The sequence below is a fragment of the Amia ocellicauda genome, chromosome 2 (assembly GCF_036373705.1).
Source record: "Amia ocellicauda isolate fAmiCal2 chromosome 2, fAmiCal2.hap1, whole genome shotgun sequence".
Taxonomy (NCBI): Eukaryota; Metazoa; Chordata; class Actinopteri; order Amiiformes; family Amiidae; genus Amia; species Amia ocellicauda.
Genome location: NC_089851.1, coordinates 35,765,749 through 35,793,261, shown reverse-complemented (window position 1 = coordinate 35,793,261; position 27,513 = coordinate 35,765,749). Strand labels below are relative to the sequence as shown.

The 27,513-nt window shown below is 37.5% G+C and overlaps 2 protein-coding genes across 2 annotated transcripts in view; one reads left to right on the top strand and one right to left on the bottom strand.

Annotated features, from left to right (window-relative positions):
• Positions 1-4,930, top strand: part of vopp1b (VOPP1 WW domain binding protein b) — a 92,184-nt gene extending 87,254 nt beyond the window's left edge. Inside the window, exon 5 of the mRNA XM_066723369.1 lies at positions 1,865-4,930. Within this exon, the coding sequence (XP_066579466.1) occupies positions 1,865-2,052 (188 nt within the window). The 3' untranslated portion in view covers positions 2,053-4,930. The remainder of the gene's footprint in view (positions 1-1,864) is intronic.
• Positions 4,931-13,327: 8,397 nt separating this feature from the next.
• lancl2 (LanC lantibiotic synthetase component C-like 2 (bacterial)) overlaps positions 13,328-27,513 on the bottom strand; it is a 40,994-nt gene continuing 26,808 nt past the window's right edge. The window contains exons 6-10 of the mRNA XM_066723367.1: positions 27,276-27,422; positions 25,585-25,767; positions 22,118-22,294; positions 18,890-18,962; positions 13,328-16,371 (exon numbers count right to left, since the gene is read on the bottom strand). Coding sequence (XP_066579464.1) covers positions 16,295-16,371; positions 18,890-18,962; positions 22,118-22,294; positions 25,585-25,767; positions 27,276-27,422 — 657 coding nt within the window. The 3' untranslated portion in view covers positions 13,328-16,294. The remainder of the gene's footprint in view (positions 16,372-18,889; positions 18,963-22,117; positions 22,295-25,584; positions 25,768-27,275; positions 27,423-27,513) is intronic.

Genomic DNA, 27,513 nt, shown 5'->3' with positions numbered 1-27,513 from the left:
ATATTCATTCAGCAGTGATCATCTAATCTGAATTTCATTCACAGTCTTTAATTCCGACTCATTCAGGGAAGCGCGGTTGAATCTGCAACCTATAATTTCACATACAGTTCTACAACTTTATTTAATGAAAGCCTTTAAACAAAATTAAGGCTCATTTTTGGTTGCTTTGATTTATGTGACATAAAATGTAGTGTGTGTGACCCCTTGCCATTCATTCCTAAAGTAAGAGTAAATGTAAATCTGCCAAATTACTAATTATATGGAGGAAGAAATACTGAGTACAGATGGCTTAGCAAAACTCACCAAGTACATTTTAAATTTAGCTATGTACCCTGAGTGGGAAGTCCAACATAATACTTGACTGTGCTGTTCAGCCCCCACCACCTCTACAAGTACAATTTGTATAATCAAAGCAATCAGAAAATGGGATATCTATTTCATTTCTACTAGACATCTGTTATTAACCCAGTGCTTTAGCACGTCTTACATAATTCTCAGACTGTGCCAAATTTGAACAAATTTGGGGATATCAAGAATGGAATGTCTTATTCATACTGGCCTACACTGCATTTGAAATGATTAGCAATGTATTCATCCATGCTGTTAAATACACACACATGTACATAATGCTCATACACTATACATGCAAATGACATTACTTGATTTCTGCTTCAATAGAAGTTTATCTTGCTAGACAACTATATATAGCAGAGTTTGTCCGAATTGTCCCACTTGTTCCTAGCAGAGTTGCTTAACCTAATTTTATTCTGGTTCAATACAAGAAAAAAAAAATTACATGGTGTACCTTTCACCTTTTCATAAGAAATTTCGAAAATGCAGTAAAAACTACACCCTCTGTGTTGTTTGTAGTCCAAAAAAGTGGCTGCAATGAGATACAATCTAATTACCTATTGTGAACCCACTTTAACTCATACAATAGTTTGAATCTAATCTAATGCTTTATTTGAATGTAGCTCTGTGTTGCTATGACAAATGATAAAAGTGTTATGAATAATTATGCACCTGTTCTGACACATAGATAAGTTGTCATAACGTATTATGAATGCTGTTATGACATTATGTAGGCTTTATAGAGGCATTTGAATATTACATGCACATACATATTGGCTATATACATTTTACATGCATTAGATATTACGGTAACACTTTAGAATAAGTTGATGATCATGTTATTAATGATTTATAAATGTTTAATAAATGATTATTGTATACTTTATAAATAGGTTATAACTCAGTGATAGGAACATATGGAATGGTCATGAAGTCAAAAAGGAAGCTAAAAGCTGTCACTCTTTCAAATCATTTATGAACAAGTTATAAAGCAAACTTCACTACTGCTTTGACACATTCATAATACATTATTTCATATTTTGTGATTATACATGATTTACAAGACAGTTTTTAGCTACCTGTTTGACTTTGTGGCCATTCCATGTATTGCTGTAATCAAGCCTTTTTAATGCTTTCTAAAGTATCTATTAATCTATTAAACATTTACAAATCATGAATAACGCATGAATAAGCAGCACCTTATTAAAAGGTGTTTCCGATATTTCAATATAAAGTAAGAAATGTAGTTCAAATCAAATAATGCTTGTAACTATAAATCACCAATTTTTATGTCCAGTTTTAAACTCAGTTTATGTCCTTTGTGGATTTGTCCTTTGGTTTATTTTAAAAAGCGAAAATAAACCCAAACAGATTGTTTACAGATTAGATGAATGCTTAGCGGAAAATAATACAACTAATAATTATGATTTCCTTTTTGGTTTTATTGTTCAGGCTTTAAAGTGACATAGTTCAGGGCCCTGACTCAGTGCCACCATGTCTTTTTGCCTTGCAGGATCGCAGCCACCAGGTTTGCAGCACTACGGTGACCCGGGAGGATCCCTGATGAACCCCATGGCCTCATCCTTTCAAGTCCAGCCCAATTCTCCGCATCTCATCCCGCCGTACCCCCCTCCTCCATCCTACTGCAACCATCCGCCTCCCTCCTATGAGCAAGTGCTGAAATCCTTGGAGAAAAAGTAATGCCCCTGAAAAGAAAAATAAAAAATACCTGCTCTTCAAGGATATCCCCCCCCCCGTCAGGGACTTAATTTTTATTAAATTTTGTCAAATTTCCTTTCTTTCTTGAGGTTAGATATTAATGGTGCAACCTGTTTTGAATCAGGGAAGAGGAAAATACGCCTATATGTAAAGAATATCCCTCTCATAGGACCACCTGAGCAGAACTCCCTAATCTAAAGTTGGAGCCACAAGCAGTATGAGGTCACATCATATTCTGAGCAGAGTTCCTAAATCCCTTCTATGGATTTCCCTGTCTCCAGTTAGGCAAAATGTATAGGTTTTATATTCCATTGTAGTATTATTATTATTATTATTATTATTATTATTATTATACAGTTATTTTTATCAGCCTTTTTAAAAATTCAACAGCTTGGAAAAGAAATATGTTGTATCTACATATAATCCGCTATTCATCGGTATAACTGTTTCCACCTAAATATCCAGTTTGTAATCATACCATCACTGGGGAATTGGTGGATTCAATTTTTGGGCAGCTTTTAATTAACTGAAGAGAAAATAATAATGCATTTATTATCCAGCTTTGTTATTGATTTGGTGAAGAAAGCTGTAATAGGACAACAAAATAAAAGAGCCACTGAATGAGAAATGACGGCAGAAAATAAAGCAAAACAGGCTTCTATGTGTGCACAAGGCCGAACCATAGGGAAGACTGTAGGGACCACTTTCAAGTCCCAGGTATTTTGATTGTCCTAAACCAGCAAACATTAGTTCTTGTGATTGGGAATTTCAGTTGTCAGAGCTGTGATTTTTATTTTATTTTAATTTTGTATATATAAGTTAATCACCTGTAATTGTCAATAATTAAATTAATCTAATTGGGAAAACAATGTAATTTACAAAGTGAAATTAACTTATTTGAAGCCGTCTTCGGTCTTTCCTACCACTGTATGTCAAAAGGGAAGGAGAAAAGATGCCTTGATACTCGATGCAGATTTGTTTAGTTAGTGAAGTGAAGAGAGAAGGAAGAAAAATGCGTTGAAACAAACTAAAAAAACACAACACTTAATAACATACTTCATCAAAAACTTGATGTATTTGACTTGCATCAGGAATGGAAAACAACACCGCAGATACTACATAGCATTCAAATGCACTGAGAAGCTCATATGTTTGATTAAATTGCATACATTCAGAGAGGAGTTATGAAAAACAATTACATTTATGAAAATGCAAATCACAATGACTTGAGATTCAGCAACAACAGGCCTGTTTAACCAAACTCTATTCAGCTGCTCATGAATTGACGTACTAGTCAATGATTAAAAAAAATAAAATAAAAAGAATGCCCTGAATCAAATAGACTCGGTTATGGAGGTCTGTTTGACAAAAACTCCCAAAGTCCTTTTCTAAACTCATTTCTACATAGAAAAGGGAAATAATGTCCCCATAAGAAAACATAACATTGCTGAATAAATGCACAAATTGGTTTATTTAGCACGTTGTCCTAAAACATCTGGGCAATGATGTCAGCAGATGGCAAACCAAATATGGCCTTTGACTTCTGTTACTGGTGCAGCAGTCATGGCTAATATGGCCATAACCTTCAGAAATTAATATATTTTATGAGACATGCACATGTTTTGTGTGTCTCCATATATTTTTATTATATGTATATGGTTCAAAGATGTTTTTTTTCTTTACTTGGCTATCCCTACTTTAACAAACTTGAGGAAGTCAATCTGGATACATGTATCGTAACTGGTGTAGAGGTGTCCCTATAAATGCTTCTGAAATGGTTTCCTCTATTGGAGTAGGAGTTTTGCTCATCTAGATTTTGTATGTATTGTTATATATATTAAAAGGCATGAAATTTAATCAAAGCTCCAAACTCCCTTACCATCACCAATAACAACCTGTCTGCATTGCTGGTCCTTTTTTTGTTTGTTGACTCTTCTAAAACACCACCAATAACAGACAGGTCTTTTCATTTGAGATGAAACCGCTTTGATCTACTGAGACACACACACACACACACACACACACACACACACACACACACACACACACACAACACACACACGCACACACACAGTACTTAAACAGCCTCTGATAAAATGTGTTTGATATTTGCTAAGTTTTAGCTGTATTGTGTTTTTAATACATGACAATGGATGTCAGTTTTATTTCTCTTTTTTTCGGTGGATTCTAAATCTGAAACCGTGTTTGAAAAGTGCAGACAGAAAATAACACTTTAAAATAATCTTTTATAACCAGCGTATGAATTAGGGGCTGTCAGAGATTGTCATTTGATATAAGAAGGTGTCCCGAATCACCAGAGGAACTGCAAAGATATTCAGTGAGCCCTTATTTTAAAGTGTTACAAAACAATTGACTTAACGTTTCTTAATTACGACATATTATATTTTTAGTTATTGCACAGGAATTAGGTTTTCACACAAGTTAACATTTTATTTGTTAACATCTATGCAATTTGGAGATGGTTTCAGATGTTATTTGTAGAGCTACTTAGGAGTTGCATTTGTCAATGGTGGGGTATTGTGGCGTCTTTTCCTTTTGTTATTACAGAACGAAACATAACTGAAATTCAATTCTTATTTTGAGATTGAAATAAAATGTTCCCTGCTGTTGGAAACAATCTGGAATGAATGTTTTATTTAAATACGCTTTTCATACCCTCCTCTACACAAAGCTGTACTTTGAGAGGTCATTTTAAAATGGTGTTTTTATTTTCTGGAGATTTATTCATAGCCGAATAAAGTTTCACATACAATCCATTGTAATATTATAATTTAATTAATTCTGAGTTGAAGAAATGTCTTGTCCTTTTGTATTTGAAATAAAGTTCAGCTGGAAGTGAGTTTGATGTAAACACAATTTGTACATCTAAATAGATGTATATATTTTATTTTATTTATTTCATCATCAATCATTTTCTCAGGGTACAGTCATAAATACTTAACATGTATAAGTATATCAGACAGGATGTTCTTTTATTTATTTATACCACAGCTAACTGGATGGTTCCATTACAAATGTATGTTTTTTTAGTTGTTTCTGAGCTAGATAATTCCTGCACTGCATCTAGCAGAGACATACAGCAGTTTCAAATATGAATGTTTCTTTTCTATTGTTTTTTTTATGAAGTCACCAAAACCAGTAGAAATGGGAGGTCAGTTTGTTTGAAATTGAACTCGGTACGTTTGGGACATCTGCCATTTTTTTTGTAATGCATAAGCTTTCTGGAAATAGATGCCCCAAACAGCGAACCAAATTGTGGCAGTAACAGTCAAACGCAATTGCTCTGCTCAGCCTTGTCACTTTGTTGAAGCCCTGCTAACTACAGGAGGTTTGGGGAGGCATTTTTTAAACCAAGAGCCCTAGAATAGCCACATTCCTTGTTCTAGTCTATCGGAAACCTTTTGCGCACACTAACTGGTCTATGTCCACAGGAGTAGAAGAAAGATTTACAAGAGTGAAGAGGCTAATCTGCCAAACTTGGTTTTCTGTTTACTGGTGTACAATATATCCTATAATTCAGTTGAACCCAGAGTTGGTTTTAACTACACGGCGATGTAGTTAATTCCTGCTTCCCCAAACTGTTTGTTTAAAGAAGAAAAATCCAGTTAAAACCCCATTTGCAAGTTGTTCAACCAGTAAAGGCCTCCACTTGGAGTCAAAATGAATTTCTAATTATTCCTTCACAGGTGAATCGCTTCAGCTGAGCTGCACATCACATATGGGCAGGGAACACCAAAAACAAAATCACTGCTTAGTTTTGGTCAGGATTTCTGTAGTCTTTGGCAGCAACGAACACCCATTTCAGTGTGATTACTGGCACCAAGAGAACCAATTTAGAAGCAATTATGAAAGCCTCATACAAAACAAAAGCATTAAAGCAAGATGTTTACAATGCTTTGTCAGCAATGATTCATGACTCAATGGATCACTATGTATTCAGGGCTCCTACTAAAAATGTATTTGTTCAGGATGACATTACAAAAAGGCCATTTAAGAACATAAGAACATAAGAAAGTTTACAAACGAGAGGGGGCCATTCAACCCATCGTGCTCGTTTGGTGTTCATTAATATCTAAGTGATCCAAGGATCCTATCCAGTCTATTTTTAAATGTTCCCAAACTTTCAGCTTCAACCACATCGCTGGGAAGTTTGTTCCAGATTGTGACGACTCTCTGTGTAAAGAAGTGTCTCCTGTTTTCCATTTTGAATGCCTTGATGCCCAATTTCCATTTGTGTCCCCGGGTGCGTGTGTCCCTGCTGATCTGGAAAAGCTCCTCTGGTTTGATGTGGTCGATGCCTTTCATCATTTTGAAGACTTGAATCAAGTCCCCACGTAGTCTCCTCTGTTCCAGGGTGAACAGGTTCAGTTCCTCAGTCTCTCGGTAGGACATTCCCTTCAGACCTGGAATAAGTCTGGTTGCTCTCCTCTGAACTGCCTCTAGAGCAGCGATATCTTTCTTGAAGTGTGGAGCCCAGAACTGTACACAGTATCCAGATGAGCTCTAACTAGTGCATTGTACAGTCTGAACATCACTGCCCTTGTTCTCAATTCTACACTTTTGACAATATACCCTAACATTCTGTTTGCCTTTTTTATTGCTTCCCCACATTGTTTGGATGGAGAAAGTGAGGAGTCCACATAGACTCCTAGGTCTTTCTCATGTGTTACTTCATCTAGTTCTATTCTTCCCATAGTGTAATTATAGTGGACATTTTTGTTACCTGCATGTAATACCTTGCACTTGTCCACATTGAATTTCATTTGCCAGGTGTCGGCCCACAACTGAATATTATCTAAGTCCCTCTGAATAGCCTGTGCTGCCGAGATTGTATCTGCTGAGCCACCTATTTTAGTATCATCTGCAAATTTGACAAGTTTGCTAACTGTTCCAGAGTCCAGATCATTAATATAGATTTGAAAAAGCAAAGGCCCTAGTACTGATCCCTGTGGAACTCCACTAACAACCTCACTCCAGTTAGAAGCGACTCCTCTAATCGACACTCTCTGTTTCCTAGACATCAACCAGTTCATAATCCATCTACTTACATTACCCTGAATACCTGCAGCTTCCAATTTGAGGATCAGTCTTTGGTGTGGAACCTTATCAAAAGCTTTTTGAAAATCTAAGTATATCATATCATATGCTTTCACATGATCTACAGCTGCAGTTGCATATTCAAAAAATTCTAATAAATTAGTAAGACATGATCTGCCTCGTCTAAACCCATGTTGACTATCTCCAAGAATATGGTTTTCATTAAGATGCTCCTCTATTTTCTATCCAATCATTTTTCCAACATTTTACAGGTGATGCAGGTGAGACTGATTGGTCTGAAATTTCCTGGCTCAGTTTTGTCCCCTTTCTTGTGGATTGGTGTGACATTTGCTGTCTTCCAGTCAGTTGGCACATCCCCTGTTCTAAGTGTCATTTGGAATAATCAAGTTAGCGGCCTATAAATAATTTCCCTAATTTCTTTAAGTACTGTTGGAAATATCCCATCTGGCCCAGGTGATTTGTTTGTTTTTAATTCTGCTAGTCCCTTTAGTACCTCCTCCTCATTTATCCTGATCTCTCTTAGGGTTTGACTAGACTGATTGTCAACCTGTGGCATGTCATCTGTTTTTTCTTTTGTAAAAACCTCTGTGAAATACTCATTTAGAATATTTGCCACATCTTGTTCGTTTTCCAAGATACCTCAATTTTTGCCCTTTATCTGTTTCACTTCCTCATTTATTGACCGCTTGCTGTTGTAATATTGAAAAAAGCTCTTTGCATTGGTTTTAGCTCCAAGAGCTATGTTTCTTTCTATTTCCCTCTTTGCGTTCCTGATCCCTTTCTTAATATCTCTTTGCAGCTCAACATATTCTATGCATTTTGTTTCGTCACCATCCCTTTTGTATGCACTATACAACATTTTCTTTCTCTTTATATTTTTTTGCATACCTCTATTAAACCATTTTGCCCAGTGTTTTTTGTTCCTCAATTTGCTAAGTTTTGGTACAAATGCTAAGTTTTGGTACTGGCATCATCAAACTGGAAATTAATATTTGTGCCTGCTTGCCTGCCAACAAGGATATTTTTTAAGATGATGGGCAGAATGTCATTCACCTCTAATCAGAATGTCACTTTTCTATACATTGTTTTGTAGTGGTGGTGGTGTATGGTATTTGTGTTCCCAATCCTCCTCTGACTTACTAGGAACTACCACCTATATGCAAATCAGAAAACACGACTCTATAAAGGAAGAATATAGAAAAAAGGTTAACCAGCTCTCTTAATTATTCAGCACTTCTGACAGAATGATGCAGGTCTTGCTCCTGGATACAAGCCCTACTACATTCGCCCACAATTCCCATTAGCTATGGTTGATCCTGAAGGAACAAAATGCATTCAAGTACATCTAAATTGAGAAAGATAATAGGAAATAAGTTTTTTCTCACACACAAAAGAAGAAAAACACAAATGTGTGTAGCTTAGGGCATTATACCAAAAGGGAGTCCCGTTGTTTTCATCTTTCTTGCGCCTCATCTGCTTTCGTTTTTCTTTTGTCAACACATTTAAATGATAGCTGAAGGATAAATTCTTTCCACCCACTGGTAATGAAACGCTTTTCAATATGAAATAAAAACTGTGAAGACTGGTAAAATGGTTTTGCATTTTATTTGAAAAGTAAATGTGTACAAAGCACAAACAAATCCAAAGAAGAGGCTTTCCTTTTGCACACTGTAGGTGACGAACGACAACTGGAAAACATGGGACCATACATTTCTTACATATGCCTTTGTAGAGATGACATCACAGATTCAATACACATAAACGAATAGACTGCACACATTAAAGATACTACACCTGATCTTTTAAAGACAGACATTACAGAAAACGGTTACTGAGAAAACTCTTCCCTAAACAAAAATAACATGTTTGCTTGTTCTGGGGATTTTTGTGTGTGGAAGAATTAGATTTGTGCCCAATATTGCATAGGGGATTCACTGCAGGATTAAGGTTAAATAAGTAAACCTTTAACATTTATTTTTAAGTGAATGAACACATTAAATGAATCAAACAAATACTCCCTTTACCTTTTTTCTTAGTTACTTTCCAGTTCTACCAAGAATAGGTGCACTGAGGACTCTGAAACAGTCTGGTGAATAAATGCACACCAGTTACAAATGTAAACTGATTTAAAGGAAAAGCTTCAAAAGACAAGTTTAACGCTGATGTTTTTAATCTGATGTTTGCAATGTGGTCTGACAAAACAGAAGGGCTCTGGATTCACACAGCTTTATATCAAAGCTCATGCTTCCATCTCCTCAGATTGTGCCTGTTTGGATGCAAGAATCATAAAGAAACATAACCCTTCATTAAAGCCTTTATACAGCTGTACTGTAATTCCGCAGTTGTTTTTTAATGTTTTGATGCATCTCATTGGCCATTAGAAATGAGTTTGAACCCTGTATCCTGTGGAGGGTTTCAGAACTCCCTTCACTGAGGTGAGCAGTTAATGACCAATTATTTGGTTCTGAGACCACATACAGTTAACAATTGTTATGATGGCAATAACTGATACAGTATTAATAGCACCTGGGCTGTGCATCATTCATTGGTAACAGATTAAAAGGCATTTCAGGGAGCAGCAGTTTCTTAAACAAGACAGGCAGGACATTTATCTCTTTTTTCAATGTACTGGCAACAACACGCCTCAAGGAGGGCATTTCTGATGCCAAGGACTGAGGACAGAAACACAGCACTAAATAAGAAAATTGTGGAAACAATAAAGCTAAGCAATTAAGCATTTCACTGGAGAGAAAAACAACAGCAAAAGAGTTCTGGTGAGCAGCACAGAGCTTTTTTGCAGGGGAGGTAAAAGAAGCAGATTTAGAAGAGACTCTGACAGAGATGCACATTTCACGTATTACATTATTTATATTGAGGACGGGTTTGCTGGTCGATGTATATGTTTAAAACATACTGACCCTAAGCAGAAATGTAGACTTGAGTCAAGTGACTTGGGACTCGAGTTAACTCGAGTCAGAATTTATGAGACTTGGGACTTGACAAGAAAAAAGCTGAAATGACCGAGACTTGACTTGACTTGACTGAATTGTCAATCACTGACTTGTGACTTGACTTGACTTCCGGGTGTTTTACTTGGCGTGACTAGAAAAAAGAAAACTCACTTTTCTCATTTTTATGTTGTTTGTTATTGTACATTTCTTGATATATTCAAATGGATGCGCGGCAGTACGCGGATGAATACGGTGCTAATTGTGTCAGGGCTATACTATGTGTCCTTGGGCACAGACTCTCACCAAAGACAATAGAGAACCGAAGTGGTGTCGTCACCGGTTCCTAACACATAAATCCCATTCATTTTTCCCCATAGAGATTCAGAAAAATCACTCAGGTCTACGTTCAACACAGTCTTAGGCCATCTTATATGTTTTGTTGTGGAAGTTGCCCTCTTTCAACACATTCCGCAATTATAGGTCTTGAAGCACAAAATAACCGACAGCAAGGAAAAGCTAACAAAATGCTAACTTTTTGAAGAACGGGAATACATTACAGGCGCATGCCTGTGACGTCTCCTCCACTAGCTATCATGTCTTCGCTGTCCCAAGCACGATCACCTAGCTAGCTCAGCGGCAACTTTCTACATTGTAGCACAATCGGTTAATGTCTATTTTAGTAGTTTTAGCTAGCCTGTTATCTCTAAACGGAGTCATAAAGTGCTAAAGTTGCTTAAATTATGTATCAAATGTACAAGAGAATGTGGTAGCTATGCTTTCAACTGAGGTCGGGCGGCAGGAGTAGAGCGCTGGTGGGGGAGGACATATCAAGGTAGCATCTGGTGTTGTAGTCCCATTTTTATTAAAGTTAGCTTTTTGCTTGCTGGGAGTACAAAAGTGCATCAAATTCTTTACAAATCTTTACAAATGTCAGAATGGCTGAGACATCAAGCAGAGAGCCCCTGCCTTTCTTAGACCCACTGTACCTAAAAGCAGCTGTGCTTGATCCCTCGTTTGGCCTGATGTGGCTTGAACATCATGTTCTTCTTGATGAGAATGCCAAGAGTGAGGTTGCTGGCACAGTAAAAGGTGTGTATACTTTTAATTATTTTTAAGAACATTACAATTAATAAACAATTTATCTGCCTTATTGATTTGAATTTAAATGTCAACCTGATGGTCCTCAAATTATGCATGGTTTAAATGTGTGTGTATAGTGTTGCCTTTTTCAGATTTGATCTTGCGTGATGCACAGCAGGCTGGTCACATGGATGCTGCAGAAACAGAGGAGGAGGCTCAGTGCACTGAAGAAGATGCAGGATTGTTTGCTGCTTATCACAAGAGGCAAAGGAGAGATGGTCACACCTCCCCTGCCTCTCAGCTCAGCCAGTGCCTCACAATGTGTGAAGGACAAAACAGCTTCCTGTTCTGGGCTATGAATAGGAAACCTCTGCCATCAGTCTTTATTGTGACAGTGAGGGCATTAGCTGTACCAGCAGCAAGTGCACCTATTGAGCGGGTTTTCAGCCACGGTGGACTAATTCTACGACCACATTGTGCACAGATGAGTGACAGGGTTCTGTCCAACTTCATATTAAGTGCAATCCTCTGTAGTACAAGTACAATACCTCACTGATGCATGAAGACATCTAGCAACATGGTGGATGTTCTTCTACTTATGTTCAAAGTAAGGCTCAGCAGTAGGAGAGTGCATTTTAGAAAACCCATATTCATATTTTTTCATTGGATTCTATCCCATAATTGAACAATATACACTCACCTAAAAGATTATTAGGAACACCATACTAATACTGTGTTTGACCCCCTTTCGCCTTCAGAACTGCCTTAATTCTACGTGGCATTGATTCAACAAGGTGCTGAAAGCATTCTTTAGAAATGTTGGCCCATAGTGATAGGATAGCATCTTGCAGTTGATGGAGATTTGTGGGATGCACATCCAGGGCACGAAGCTCCCGTTCCACCACATCCCAAAGATGCTCTATTGGGTTGAGATCTGGTGACTGTGGGGGCCAGTTTAGTACAGTGAACTCATTGTCGTGTTCAAGAAACCAATTTGAAATGATTCGACCTTTGTGACATGGTGCATTATCCTGCTGGAAGTAGCCATCAGAGGATCATAAAGGGATGGACATGGTCAGAAACAATGCTCAGGTAGGCCGTAGCATTTAAACGATGCCCAATTGGCACTAAGGGGCCTAAAGTGTGCCAAGAAAACATCCCCCACACCATTACACCACCACCACCAGCCTGCACAGTGGTAACAAGGCATGATGGATCCATGTTCTCATTCTGTTTACGCCAAATTCTGACTCTACCATCTGAATGTCTCAACAGAAATCGAGACTCATCAGACCAGGCAACATTTTTCCAGTCTTCAACTGTCCAATTTTGGTGAGCTTGTGCAAATTGTAGCCTCTTTTTCCTATTTGTAGTGGAGATGAGTGGTACCCGGTGGGGTCTTCTGCTGTTGTAGCCCATCCGCCTCAAGGTTGTACGTGTTGTGGCTTCACAAATGCTTTGCTGCATACCTCGGTTGTAACGAGTGCTTATTTCAGTCAAAGTTGCTCTTCTATCAGCTTGAATCAGTCGGCCCATTCTCCTCTGACCTCTAGCATCAACAAGGCATTTTCGCCCACAGGACTGCCGCATACTGGATGTTTTTCCCTTTTCATACCATTCTTTGTAAACCCTAGAAATGGTTGTGCGTGAAAATCCCAGTAACTGAGCAGATTGTGAAATACTCAGACCGGCCCGTCTGGCACCAACAACCATGCCACGCTCAAAATTGCTTAAATCACCTTTCTTTCCCATTCAGACATTCAGTTTGGAGTTCAGGAGATTGTCTTGACCAGGACCACACCCCTAAATGCATTGAAGCAACTGCCATGTGATTGGTTGGTTAGATAATTGCATTAATGAGAAATTGAACAGGTGTTCCTAATAATCCTTTAGGTGAGTGTATATATATAAATGACTTGGGACTTACTTGGACTTGCAAAATAATGACTTGTTGACACCTCTGACACTAAGTACACTTATCTCAGTGGAAAGTAATCATGTTTTTGTTTTTTTCTATGTTGGAAGACCTCAACAGCCAATGCTAAGAATGAGTCGATTCTTAGGCCAACAGAGACCATGTAACAGTAGTGGGAAGGAGGAAAGGTTAATGAAAGAGAACCAAGAATGAACACATTGAGATACATGACTGAGCTTGCAAGATGGTACAATTTAACTTCATAACAAATACATTTACTCAAACCCCAAATGGACGAGTGATGCAGGAAGACAAACTGTGCACCACGGAAACACGCCAAGTTCATTTCTTGATACAACAAAAATGACAAGAAAATACATTTCATCCATAACTACAAAAAACTAGGTTACTTTTTAAACAAATGACAGACATAGCCTTTGATTAACATGGACATACATAACCTACCAATTGCCAAGGTCATTTTAAGATATATTAAGCTACTAAAAAATGGAAGTTCTCCACATGCTATTAATACACGTGTTAAAAACTGAGAACTGTTATAATAGTAGGCAAGGCCTGTCTTTCGTCAAAGATGGAACTTTGTTTTCACTGCCCAATGTTTCTGAACAAAATGTTTCTCTTGTCTTCATTAAGTTTTATGTAGAGGAAGAGAAAAGGAAATCAGATGCATGATAGCTCCAAGTTCCCAAGACTAAGCAGAAAGTGCTCCTGGTCTTTCCCGATTTGGGACATCTAGACTACTGATGTTAGCAAACTGATAATAAAGCATTTTGCTTACATTCAGATGTCTTTTTTATTTATTTTTTAAGAAAAACATTTTATTGCATGATGTATGTTACATTAAGTATGTTTTAGTTGTGATTATCAACAATTTACATTTTAGCTACGTACACCCTAGGAAAAGACAACATAAATGAATACCATGAGCAGGCAGAAGTACAGAAGAAACTGGTTCAGTGTGCATATACTTTTTACAAGGTGTCAGAAAAGTTGTTAGCAGATTTTTTTCTTTGGGAAATACAACTTGGAAGAAGACCAGGACTTCTGCCTTCTGTTAAACACTGTAAAGTTATAAATAGCACAATTTATTGTAGATTTAAAACATGGAGAGAGGAAAAAATAAATGTGTCTCAACACATTTGTTATAGTATAAAGGATATTGTTTGTTTTTAAACAAAATCATTAAAGGACAAAGGAGCTGTATCACCTAATTGATAATAAAAAAATAAGATTAACATTGATATTTCCTTATTTATACTAAGATTGAGTGCAGTTTGCTTTATTGTGTCCTGAACTGGTCTAAATCAGTTATTTGCACTATTCTACGTGAGGAGGACTCACAGAAGGCAGTTAACGCCCATTTCCTTAAACCAACCCTCCTGCTGAACACACACACAAGCACGCATGATAGAATCAGTTAAAATGGGGTGAGCACTGAAATGCCATCTATGTATGCAACATATCCACTGCACACCTTGGATTTAACAAATAAAAAAAATAAACAAACAAACAAATAAATAAATACTTACAGCATTTGAAAGAACATTAAATAGCCACAGGTGTGTTTGTACAAAATCTGATCTCGTCGGCTACAGCCCTATTTGTTACAGGATGTGGAACAATGGTTCCCAACCCTGGTCCTTGTCCCCTACCCTGCTGGTTTTTGTTCCAGCAGAGCTCTCAATTACTTAATTGAACCTTAATTAAGTAACAATCTATGTAAATTGTGTAATAAAACAGTCGGTTCTTTAATAAGTTATACATACAATTCTATACTTAACCTTAAACCCCAACAGTTTCAAATAATTGAAAGGTTCTGATTTAGGGAATGATTAGTTCAATTAAGTAATTTAGAGCTGGGTTGGAACAAAACCAGCAGGGTAGGGGGTCCTCCAGGTCCAGGGTTGGGGACCACTGATGTAGAAGATGCTGGACATCACATCTCATTGTGACACAATGTGACACTTTGTACTGCTAGCTGCTGTAAATGCTTTGCTGGTACATAAACAAACCCAAAAATAAAACCTTTGAAATAACCTGGTATAAAAAAAAAAAGCCACTTTCAGCCGTAATATCGCAGGTTTGCTTTTGCTAGGAGGGGATGGTGGACAGTTTCATATCACTTTACCAAATCAAATGCACTTCAACAAGTCTTTCGTAAGTCCCCTTTTCATAGGTAATTTTAGGTGTCGAAATGTAGGTGTCTCTTGCCGTCTCCAACACCACTGTGACACATTCTGCACGTCTGCAGTTCGAGCAGATGTTTGAGAATACAGATTATTAATTATTCTCAATTTATTGAATAAATCTGAACAACAGCTTCAGCCAAGGTGATTAATAAGCTCAATCACACTGTCGACAAGGACATGCATGCATAGCTGATCCCCTACATTAACAAGCACAACATATCAAACCTCCAAAAATAGGCATGCATGCAGCCTATATATATAGTTACGGGATAAGGCTTTCAACACAGTCTAGCCCCTAGAAGCAACTGATTCAGACAGCTTCGGATGCTGGACACTATATAATTCTCAATCATTAAAAGGTAAGCTCTGGAATGCAATAAAGCAAACAAACCACACCTATTTAAAAAAAAAAAAAAAATGTTAATATACTATTTTTTATATAAACACTAATCAGTAGGCTAGTCCTTTAGAGTCAAATTACTGGATCAATGTATTTATTTAACCAATGTCCTGAACTCAGGACATTGTCCACTTTGTCGTATTTTACGGTTATTATTTGAGACATCATTTTTTTGCAAAGCCCTTACATTGGCACATTCCAACACCACATATGTTGTGCTTCCCCCATGCACAAAAAGACAACAATCAAACAGGTCGGGACAAGAGCATCACATTAAACAAGGGGACTCCAAACGAACAGGAACAAGACATTTGTAGAAGCATGCAGATGCTAAAGATCCCCACTTCAAACTTGCAAGTGGGTCAGGTTAAGACTCCCAGTTACCTGGACTTCCAGCAATGCTTAGAGTTATAGGCTGAAGGCTTCTTCTGAGCAAATGTTACTTTGCTGCAATATCTTGTAATCCAGACTAAAGAGTTTAGTGTTTGACTGTGGGAGTTGAGGCACTAAAACAGTCCCAGATGCATTCCCACAATCATGCGCCGGGTGACGCTTTTCTGTGAACTTTGGATGTAAAGTAACTTCTCTGTCAAAGGTCAAATGCTGGGAAGCGAGATGTTTCTGGTTTTAACAAATCTGAGAGATAGTGAATGGCTCCGGCCATACCTGCAAGCAAAGAAACATATTAAATAATATAAAATATATGTTCCTTGTATGGCATAATAAGAAAATAATGAGTCCATTAGTCTAATATAACTGGAAATCTTCATAAATCCAAGGGTTTCTATGACATTAAGCCTTGCTCAATTAATACGCGTTTTCAAATTACCTCAGAAAAAGTAATTAAGTAACAATACTGTCTAGACTGACAATAGCAACATAAAAAACAGTTAAGATAAACGTGCCAAACTGTAACCAGAATACAGGTGTTTAATCACACAAACAAGAATGTCTCACATGAATGTCAGAGTAATAAATACAAAATAAATGTTCCAAAGAAAAAAATCCTTGTTTGAAAATTGTAATCTGCTTGTTAACCCAAAAGCACTTCTGTCACTTTTTTTCACAATACAATGTTTGTTTAATGACAAAGTCATTTTACAGCATTTTCTTTTTTTTTTTTAATCCACATTCATTTAAAAAATTTGAATCTGTAATAGCAATTACAATTGAATACAAATTCTACAAAGTTTTGAATCAAACATTTACCACTCAACAAGATGAAAGTGTTCAGGTTCTGAGATGCTCTTTAGTTTTGAGTATGTCAAATTATTTTATTTTTAAAAAGATGCTTTCTTATCTTGGAGCACTCTAGTTTATCAGACAAAAAAAAAAAAACACTTGTTCACATGCAACTGCTTGGAGTGCAATTAGCAAACTATTGAAACAGGTCTCATAGAAGGCTTCAGTGAAAGGTATTCAGTCAGTAAGGGTTTTATACTTCTTACAGTAAAACATCCCATATATAAATTTGTTTTTCTAAAAAATAAATAATGGTTTTACAAACAAGCTGTGGTTGCACACTACACGATTTCTACAATGCAACCCGATTTTGAGAACGGTGGGCAGCTCACACTTAACGACTATTTTGCACCGAATGTATGTATTTTGTGTCGTGTTGTATGCAACATTACAAGGGTAACTATATCCCTATAAGAGAGAAAGTCCTCCCCATATTAGAATGCATATCATTAAGATTTAAGAGCAAATCAAAATGGTCTACAGGTGAAGATGCACTGAAAGGTGGTAAGACACTCTGCAGTCCCTAATGCTCACTTAATAATTAACCACAGAGAATTCAAAAGCAATACCAACCAACCAAGCAGCCAACTGAGAACTGAAGGACTGGAGGACTCATAACATGTGACAGGTGCTTTGCCCTTCCTGACAGACCCTTCTGGTGGTGGGCATACTCAGTATGGGCATTGACAGTGGCTCTCTAAGGATTGTCAGTATGACTCTCACACAGGCACACAACCGGAAATGTCCACCAATTACAGCTGAAAACGCAGCAAGAGCCGTGTGAAGCAGGCGGTTTCCACGGTAACACTGATGTGGAAGTAAGGTGGCAACTATTTAGAGCAGTGACGTTTTACTGCACATAAGAAAGGTGAAAAAAAAAATATCAAGCAGCTTATTTTAAGGATTTAAGACAGGTAATTACTCTTCAGTGTCATTTTATGCTCATCTTCAAAGTGTTGTGATGAACTAAACAGACAATTAGACGCAAGGCAGCCTCACTGTTCAGTGATATTTGGTTTTCAGAATTTCTTCAAAAGGAAGAGGTTTTAGAATTCATCAGTTCAGTGGTTTTGATTTTCATGCAAATGCAAGACATTTTCGGTTTAGGGAATTCAAATATTGCGTTTTGGGGATTTTTAACGTCATCCTTTGTAACTAAATCCTTTGATGATGGTATTGTAAATAAAAATCCAGCTGCAGGAAATAAAGTTTGGCCACCTTCAGCTAGCTGTGTGGTATATAAGAGTATTTATGATAAGCTGTATACCCATGAGCCAATAATGGAATAAGTCAATAAGTGAGCACATCTTGACCTGAACCAGAGACCCTGTGAAAGAATTCAACATGCTGAGCCAAAGACTGCCTGCCTTTTGAACAGATGGCCACACTTCTGTTCTCATATATCGTACATTAAACACTGGTTGTAAAGGTAAATATATAAACAGGTTATAATTTTGATCATTAGTAACTGTTAGTTAATTAACTTCCATCTTACCTGAAATATATGAGACCATTTGCGTATTTTGTAAATTAAATGAAAAAAGGGTGAAAAAGGATGTGTAATAATCAGGACACTCTTTTGATCCATCTTTCTAAAAAACACCCTCTTCAATTACAAATAGCACGACTCTGGGAACACTGTAAGTATCACATTTTGTCACCAGTCTGCTGCTCTGTTTAACATAATACAGGCTTAAAAAAAAAAAAAAGAATTCAGAACATTTTCACACGGCAAAGAATACTTTAATGTTAACCAATTGCATTCGCTAAGACACAAACAGCTTGAGACGGCTGCCAGACAATACAGAACTGGCACCGGTAATGGGTCTCGGCAATTACATTAATTCAGCAAATTGGCTCTGGGAATTTGTTATGGTGATTGCAGAAAAAGAAAATGCCTCTCACAGACAACATGGACTGAAATGATTAAACAGGATCTTACCTTCAAACAGCGAGTACGGTCTGTCTGGAATACGGCATCCGTGTGTACCATAGTCCAAACACCACTCTGCAAACTGGGAAAACAACCAAACAAACATTACCACATGCTGTCGAAGTAGAAGGGTGCTGTACAACGTTTTCCTTCTAAAATAAGAGAGCTACTACAAACCCCATTACGTGTTCGGTTTCGGATTGGACGAAGGAAGAATTCAAGGCTATATACCGTCTTCTGCTATTAGAAACATTTACTACAGAATGGCACAAAGCAAAAAAAAAAAAAAAACTCATCCTTTCATGCCTGTAGACTTTTCAAAAAGACAATATAACTAAATTCATTATTCTGTCTTACAGCTTCAGTAAACTTTTTGCCACTGCTCCCATTCCAGCAGTAGATATATTTTGGCAGGAGACCAATCTGTTTAAAAAGGATACATTATCTAACACTGTTAATATTTGAACTAATCATGTTTGTAGAAAACTGGAAGGATGTGAAAATGGTACCAAGGTTCAGCCCAAACAAAACAATTTGTAATGAGTCAACATAAAACATCTTTCAAATTGGAGTTGGAAAAAATTGAACTAGTTAGAAACAAATTAACAAATGCTTAAAAAATAATAAAGTACAGTGGCGCTCTCAATTTGTCAGCTGCCTCTGCTTTGTTCCTGTATCCTCCTACATTACCACGTTTCACCCCTGAAAAAAGACTTTCAAACATGCATCTCAATAAACACTATTATTTTTAAGATTCACAAACAAATTAAGTATTTTAACCAAGGTTTATTTAGAAGGTGCCAATGAAAAACAGTCACTGAGGTTACAACTTACTTTGAATATACAAGAAAATACACATTTTTAAATGTCTGTTTTAAATTGCTAACATGAACAAAATACAATTTAGATTAATGTATCTGATCCAATCTCCAGAAACTGCAAACAGAACATAGAGATCAAAACATCCTAATTTCTTCACCCCAGTGTTGGTAACAAATAACTGAGGAGAAGGAAAAAGCTTAAAGCAGTATTGCTCTAATCATTGAAAAATCAAACATCCATATATTTCTAACAGGTAGGTCAATTCACTGACCACAGTCCTTTACTGTTATTTTGGAATCACAGACCAATACGAATGCTTTCACTAATGTAAATAATCTGCCTTTTTAGGATATTTTGGGTTTTACCCAAATTAAGAAAAAAAAAGGACTTGGTAGGGGAACAATTGGGTTAAATCAGGTAAACTACAGACAACAAAACACCTATTTATAGGCTGCCAAGCAGAGAGATCAAGCATTGGGTCCACAGATGTGGAGACAGATACACCCTCGTATTTTGTATTTTTACCAGTTCTCTGAATTCCTAAAAGTTATATAAAAGCTCAACATATGAAATAAAACATCAGCATTGTGTGTCCCTAATCACATCTCATTTGGATTCTAACTTACTTGAAAACTTGAAAACATTCTGTATGTTAAAGGATTGTTTTCTGACAGCTTTGAATCAATGTGAACCAGTATAAATCCATGCATTAGGTGCAGTTTTGGGTCCCTAGGCCCATTGAAAACTACAGGCATTGAAACAAATTTGAATGCATTTACAGTGGTGATAATATAAGTGTTATGAAAGCATTGCAAAGAAAGGAGGTGTGAAATATATCCTGGCATGATCATTTCACAGCTTTAGCGAACCACAACCTGCAGATGGGGAAACGCTGGAGAGACCTTTTCATCATTCGAGTTAATGTCCCAGTTCACGAGAACGGTAAAACAGGGCGCTGACGAGATTATGTGCAGGGGCTGCTCTGCGAACTGCAGTGATCCAAATTGGGTGTTAAAAATAGGCTGCAATAAATGTTTAAGGAGTCCACATAAAAATCTGGCGACACTGAAGCCATTACTTCAATTTTAAAGCGGGGTCAGGAGGGATTCAAGTAATTATCTCTAATTTCTTCAGATGTAGGGTCATAAAATCTTTAAAATGGATAAAAGCATTTAAGCTCTTAACATGAAAATCTCTGCAGTTACTCTAATCCTGTGTTGTGTATGCATGCTGTTTGTACACTTTACAGAGCTGGAAGGATTTTTGTAATTACAAACTAAGATGTTTGCGGTCCAGAGTTACACACACCAAATTCCTTGTGATTAAACAGTTGCTGAGCTGTTGTTTTGTTTCTTTCCAGCATGATAATTTATGTATTTATTCTTTTTTTTTTCTTTTTTTTTTTTAAGTAATATAATAGTGAGACATTTGTAAACTGTGAAAATATTGTACTGCAATTTGATAGAGTTAGAAGCTGGTTAAAGTTTATATCTTGACTTCCAGAAGTCCCAAGAGACGAACATAAGTCAAAGCCCTGCCATCATGCCTAAGCTCTCCTCTTCAGTGTTATCTATGAAACAGAATTAAGGTTTTTCTGGAATCGAGATCATACTGCGCTCTATACGACAGGGTTACTGACCCCTCCTGCACTGCCCCAGAGGCTGCTGGGAAAGAAAGAAAACCTCTGGTCTCCACTAGCAACCTCTTGAGGAAAACTGTCCTCCGAAATCCTGAGATGGGCCAAATTAATGTATTGATCTTTCCTTTACGGATCTTAAAAGTCTGCTGGGCATGAGATAATAATTTAAGGGTCCTGCCCTGGTGCAATGGATAGAAAGCATTAAAAGGATATTTAGCATATTTCTAAAAACAGTTGTAAGCTGAGACTAAATAAGTCCTAAATAAGCTTTTATGAAGTCACCCTCCCCGGCCCAAAAGGTAGGGTGAAGTATAAACCCATCAAAAATACAGGCAAAACATTTTTATGTGGTTTATTTAATTCTGTACTAAAGATCGAAATAATTTTGCTCTGCTAGCTACCCTAAAAGAAGACACATGTTCGATCTATAATAGAGACACATTCACCGTCCTATACTTAATACTTAAGATGATATGGACTGTGTTTTCTGAGATTATTAAAACTGAAGAACAGCCACAGGACCTTGTATTGATGGATCAGCGTGGAGGCAAAAACCAATCCGTTCACTGAGTGAGAGACAGAAAATCCCCAACACTGTGGTCATGTGAGGGACTCCTCTGTCTCTCTCGTCAGGTGAATCAGTTTCCTGGAGATTCATCCACAGTGCCAGGTAAAATCGATAAACTCTTTAGGCTACTCTTCGAATTTCGGGCCTCAGATGGAGTCACTGAAGAAAGCATTCAAAAAGCCGGTCTGTACTGTTACAGGGGCCTCACCTTGCAGGCTCGGTAGAGGTACTTCTTTTCCTGTGTCTGTCTGTAGAGCGAGAGGAAGGAGTAGCCATTGCCTGCGGTCCCATGGCAGATACCATAGCCCTTCCGCAGCAAGCCCCGCTGCCAAGTCACTTCCCCACACTCCACCGCGTCCTTCAGGTACTTCTCCTCCTTGAAGAGCTGGGCAGGGAAAAGACACACACGCAGAATTAGCACCACCCCGCCAGATCAGCAATTTCCCCTCTTGATCAGTTACAGCTGCTGTAAACTTCTTCCTTGTACCATTGCATCTCTCTATACCAACCCTCATTATATCACCCCCTGTGTTCACAGATCATTTCAATGCCTGCCCCAGACTTGGAGTTCTTATGAGGGAGGACTGTACTGTATTATTTAGTCACACATATTAAGCGCGATGCCAAGTGGTCCGGAAGAAACGGATCCCGTTTCCATATTCAGCCATCTGCTTACTTACATCTATTCGCTTTATATATGTATGTTCTATGGACGGACCGGTTTAATTTGTAACCTAAATTGTCCATAAATTGAACTAAATGCTTATGTACCTACATTTCCATCTCTCGCTCTTCTACAATGATTCAAGTCTGAGTTCAATCACAGTACGACAGGTTTATTATTTATGGCTGTACTGGTTATTTTCCCAAGAAGTGAAGAACTCTGGGAACAAACCGTTAAATATTTACTATCTAAAATTGATTTGAAATCCCAGGTACACCTCCCTAGTAGCTACAGTTACCAAAGGAGCAGATCTAAATTCAGAACTACCAGAAATGCAAAATCTAAAACTGTAACGCACTTTGTGAATGTGTACGTATTAGTATGTACGTATTAGTAGTGTGAAAGGGGTGTGAAGTTGGAAAGTGTGTTATACTTCACAGTTGCTGCTGTGAATTGGGATTGAAATCTAAAGAGAAAATATTTGTTCTCTATTTCAATTATATGTTCAAATTATGTATAATATAATGGGCAGGTCTTACTTTTGATAGAAAACAAAACATAAACCATGTATGTGTTTGCTGATACTGTACAACACGAAGCAAAAGGTTTACAGTCATAAACTGAAAGATGATACATTCACACCACTAGATGTCAGTATGAATTGCCAATTTAATTTGCAAAGGGCTACTTCTGGTAATTTGGCGTTCGAACCACACTTTTGGGTTTTAAAATATATGTTATTGGGCTGGTTGCCTAAAACTGTACTTTCAAAAAAGCTTACATTTAGCATTTATTTTCAGGAAGCTCAGTATATTCGTATTACAAGTATCAAAGCAAGGACAGATGCAGCAGATTCATGGTATTAACAGTGGATTTATTCTCCCATTGATATTGAAAGGTCAGTTTGGCAGACTGACAGATTTGTCTTTATTTTGTCATTAACGTTTGTGATGAAATATTGAAAAACACCACTACGAATATTTATTATTATAAATTCCAACTATTAAAAATTAAATATTGTCCCCTCTGAAATATAATCTTTGTAAAGGGATGGAGACGAAACTAAATACAAAGAATATGTCAAACTGCAAAGAGATCTTACGAAAGGGATCAGGAAAGCAAAGAAGGGATTAGAAAGAAACATAGCTCTTGTAGCTAAAACTAATGCAAATACTTTTTTCAATACTACAACAGCAAGAGGTCAATAAAGGAGGAAGTGAAACAGATAAAGGACAAAAATTGAAGTATCTTAGAAAACTAACAAGATGTGGCAAATGTTCTAAATGAGTATTTCAAAGAGGCTTTTACAAAAGAAGGGGATGTGCCAACTGACTGGAAGACAGCAAATGTCATACCAATCCACAAGAAAGGGGACAAAACTGAGCCAGGAAGTTACAGACCAATCAGTCTCACCTGCATCACCTGTAAAATGTTGGAAACAAATGATTAGACAGAAAATAGAGGAGCATCTTGATGAAAGCCATATTCTTGGAGATAGTCAGGAGGAGAGCAACCAGACTTATTCCAGGTCTGAAGGGAATGTCCTACTGAGTGACTGAGGAACTGAACCTTTTCACCCTGGAACAGAGGAGACTATGTGGGGACTTGACTCAAGTCTTCAAAATCATGAAAGGCATCGACCACATCAAACCAGAGGAGCTTTTCCAGATCAGCAGGGACACACGGACCCGGGGACACAAATGGAAATTGGGCTTCAAGGCATTCAAGACGGAAAACAGGAGACACTTCTTCACACAGAGAGTCGTCACAATCTCAACAAACTCCCCAGCGATGTGGTTGAAGCTGAACATTTAAAAATAGACTGGATAGGATCCTTGGATCACTCAGTTATTAATGGACACCAAACGAGCACGATAGGTCGAATGGCCTCCTCTCATTTGTAAACTTTCTTATGTTCTTAAAGGCAATGTAAGACTGTCCTTTTAAACAGAACCCTGTCCTTTCCTATCAGTTTCCATCCCGATATGTAGTGGATAGTCCAGGCAGCCTGTAAATCACAAGCCTATCAGACCTCAAGGACGTAACAAGAGCCAGAGGCCGAAATCAACAGGGTTTTGGGCCCTGTGACAGCTGGTGACTTTGTTTAACTTCAAACTAGGTCGAAAATGTGTTCGGATATTTTGAAATGTGTGTATTCCCCCTGTCCACATACATTAACAAGCCGCTACTCTCACAGGACAGGTTGGCTATGAGTGGAAATTTATTTTTAGCATTCACAAGCAGACAAGTCCATTATGAAAAAAAAAATCTAAGTGTGTTAATAATTGACGGATTCCATTAGTTTTATTTTTGTACGTAAATGTGTGTGCATTTACGTTACAGCAACATCTTGATTAGCATGGTTTGCTGTGTCAGTAGACTTTACATTGAAACCTATGACATCTTTAAATAAATTCCTCGCTCTTTTGAACGTAAACATGAACATAAAAGTTATACAGAGATCACACGCAGCTCATCTTCAGGGTAGTATTTGCTTTCTTTGCTTATTTATTTTCTTAATAAATTAGTCTTTATTAGAAAACAAAGTGAAAAATGTAAAAATATTTCCTGGATTGTGCATTTGAATCATGTATCCTTCAAATATCCTTCTTCACTGGTGTCCATATGTTAAGGAACAAGCATATTTTTTAAAACTGTTGATGAAAACCTAGAATAATTGTGTTACCGTTGGACTGCAGTCTAATTACCATCGAAACAAACAAGTGCTTGGAGAGAAAGGCCCCGTTGCTTACAAGCTTGAAAAAAAATCCTATAATTTTCCTTTTTATGTGTATTCATAATATACAGCTCTGGAAAAAAATTAAGACCACTTAACATTGATTTCTGAACTTGGAGTGGTCTCTTAATTTTTTCCAGAGCTGTATATACATAACAATTGTCTTGACATTCCTTTAAGATGTTTTGAGGGATATCTCCTCTTTTGAGTTTTACACACCAGTGTATTTACATACATTAAAGGTCCATATTCCTCTAGAGTCTTTCTTTCTCACCCTGTATGCTTGTAACAGCATGTGGATGACTCCCGGAGCCCCATGGCACCAGTGCACAAGGCGATCCGATTCATTGCTGAGGGATGATGGGTAGTTCCCGGATCTAAACTTTTTGTGGCGTACGTAGTCAATGCTTGGCCTCACCAGCTCAGTCAGCACCTCTTGATTCACCTTTGCCCCTGGCTGGAGATGCAATCAGGACATGAAGTCAGGTAGACATAACAGGATTTTTTTTTAGATATATACATAAAAACCAAAAACATGTAGGTGTCAGTCATTCATAAATCTAGAACATTCTATGAAGGCTACATCTGCATTATGCCATTTGCAATAGAGAAAGGTTCCCGTGATTTGCTTTCGTAGTGGACATATATTTTGTGTGTGTGTTACAGTAGGTGAGAAAAATATAGTGGTGGTAGAGGGGGAGGAAAAGGAGAAAAAAAAAAATATAAAGTACATTTTGAAACTGATTGCATCATACATCAGGGCATTGGGCCATCATTAGGCATCACAGAGGAGCACATCACATCACATAAGATTCTCAATAAAATATAGATGTACAGAATGGTAACTTCAAATAGCCAGTTGAAATATCTCTGTAAAGGCACTGCTCTTACTGCTTCTTCCATTTCACTTTTGAAGTCATGTAAAAACTATTTCAACATTGCCTGTTCATTTCCAATTTCATAGCCTTCTATTGTGGGCTTCTAGTTATAATTAAAAAAAACAACAGGGGGACTGGATCGTCGCCATGCTATTTGTTCTCCCTTGTGGACTGTACAAAAATCTATGGTTTAATTTGTGGTTTGATGCACTGCAGGTGTCATATACTATTAATTCAGCTGCATGGATCCTGATAATAGCTTATGTACTGCTTAAAACCTGGCCTGCTCCTTGTCACTTGCAGGGGTCAACTTGAACATGTCTTTCAGCTAAGAGGGTCTTGATTATGACGTTTTAACTCTCTTTCAGCTGGTTTCTCAGACCTTGATTAGCAGTAGTTTTAGACTACCCTATCTAAAACAGTAGAGGGTAGTGCAAGACTACTGCTAATCTGGGTCAATGAAACAAGTCCTTTGTGTATTAAATGCCCTGACATGCACATTGCACAAGAAATGAAAGCCTTTAGTCATTAAAGCTAGGCTAGGTAGTATAAACTCATAATTGATCATGTTTGAACACCAGATGGCGCTCTCTGCGAATTCTAGCAAACGCCACACAAACCCATGGAAAGCCGATCAACTACCATTGTAACAGTGCTTCTATTAATAGAGAGGTGTCTGAATAATTTGTGCATCTCAAGGGAATCTGTATCATGAGCAATAATCCATAGGTGTCTAATTACCAGAGGTTGTTTAATATGAAATAATACTTGTTGAGCTTGCAATGGAACCATATATCGCAGTTTTCCTTTCAAACTGTTTCTGTAATTTTTTATTTTTTTTTGTTTTAACTTTTAACTGGTGTTATCTTTATATGTTTACTGATATTTTCTGATGCACAGTAATTTATTATGGCTGATACACATTTAACTCAGTGCTTTCTATTAAGCACAGCATGTCTATGGGTCTCCATCTGGGAAAAGCAGAAAAATACATGAATCTGTCTGATTCACAGCACAACACCATGTGGTAAGACTTTTACTGTGGAGATGAAGACTAATGTACAGGAGAGGGACAAAATGCACACACCTGCATCAGAGTGTAGTATATGCCTGCAAGGCCATGGGCGGCACCAACGTACTGCTTCCTGTGCCACTCGTACAGCAGGGGGCAACGCTCTGCCTTCTTCTCTTCCTTGGACATGTTCTTCCCAGATTCCAAAATAGTATCAACAACCTACAAAAATTAAATACTGTTACCATTTTCCCCAAAACCACAACCTTCTCTAATTCCCAAGGCTAGCAGGACTGCTATTTAAATGACTGAA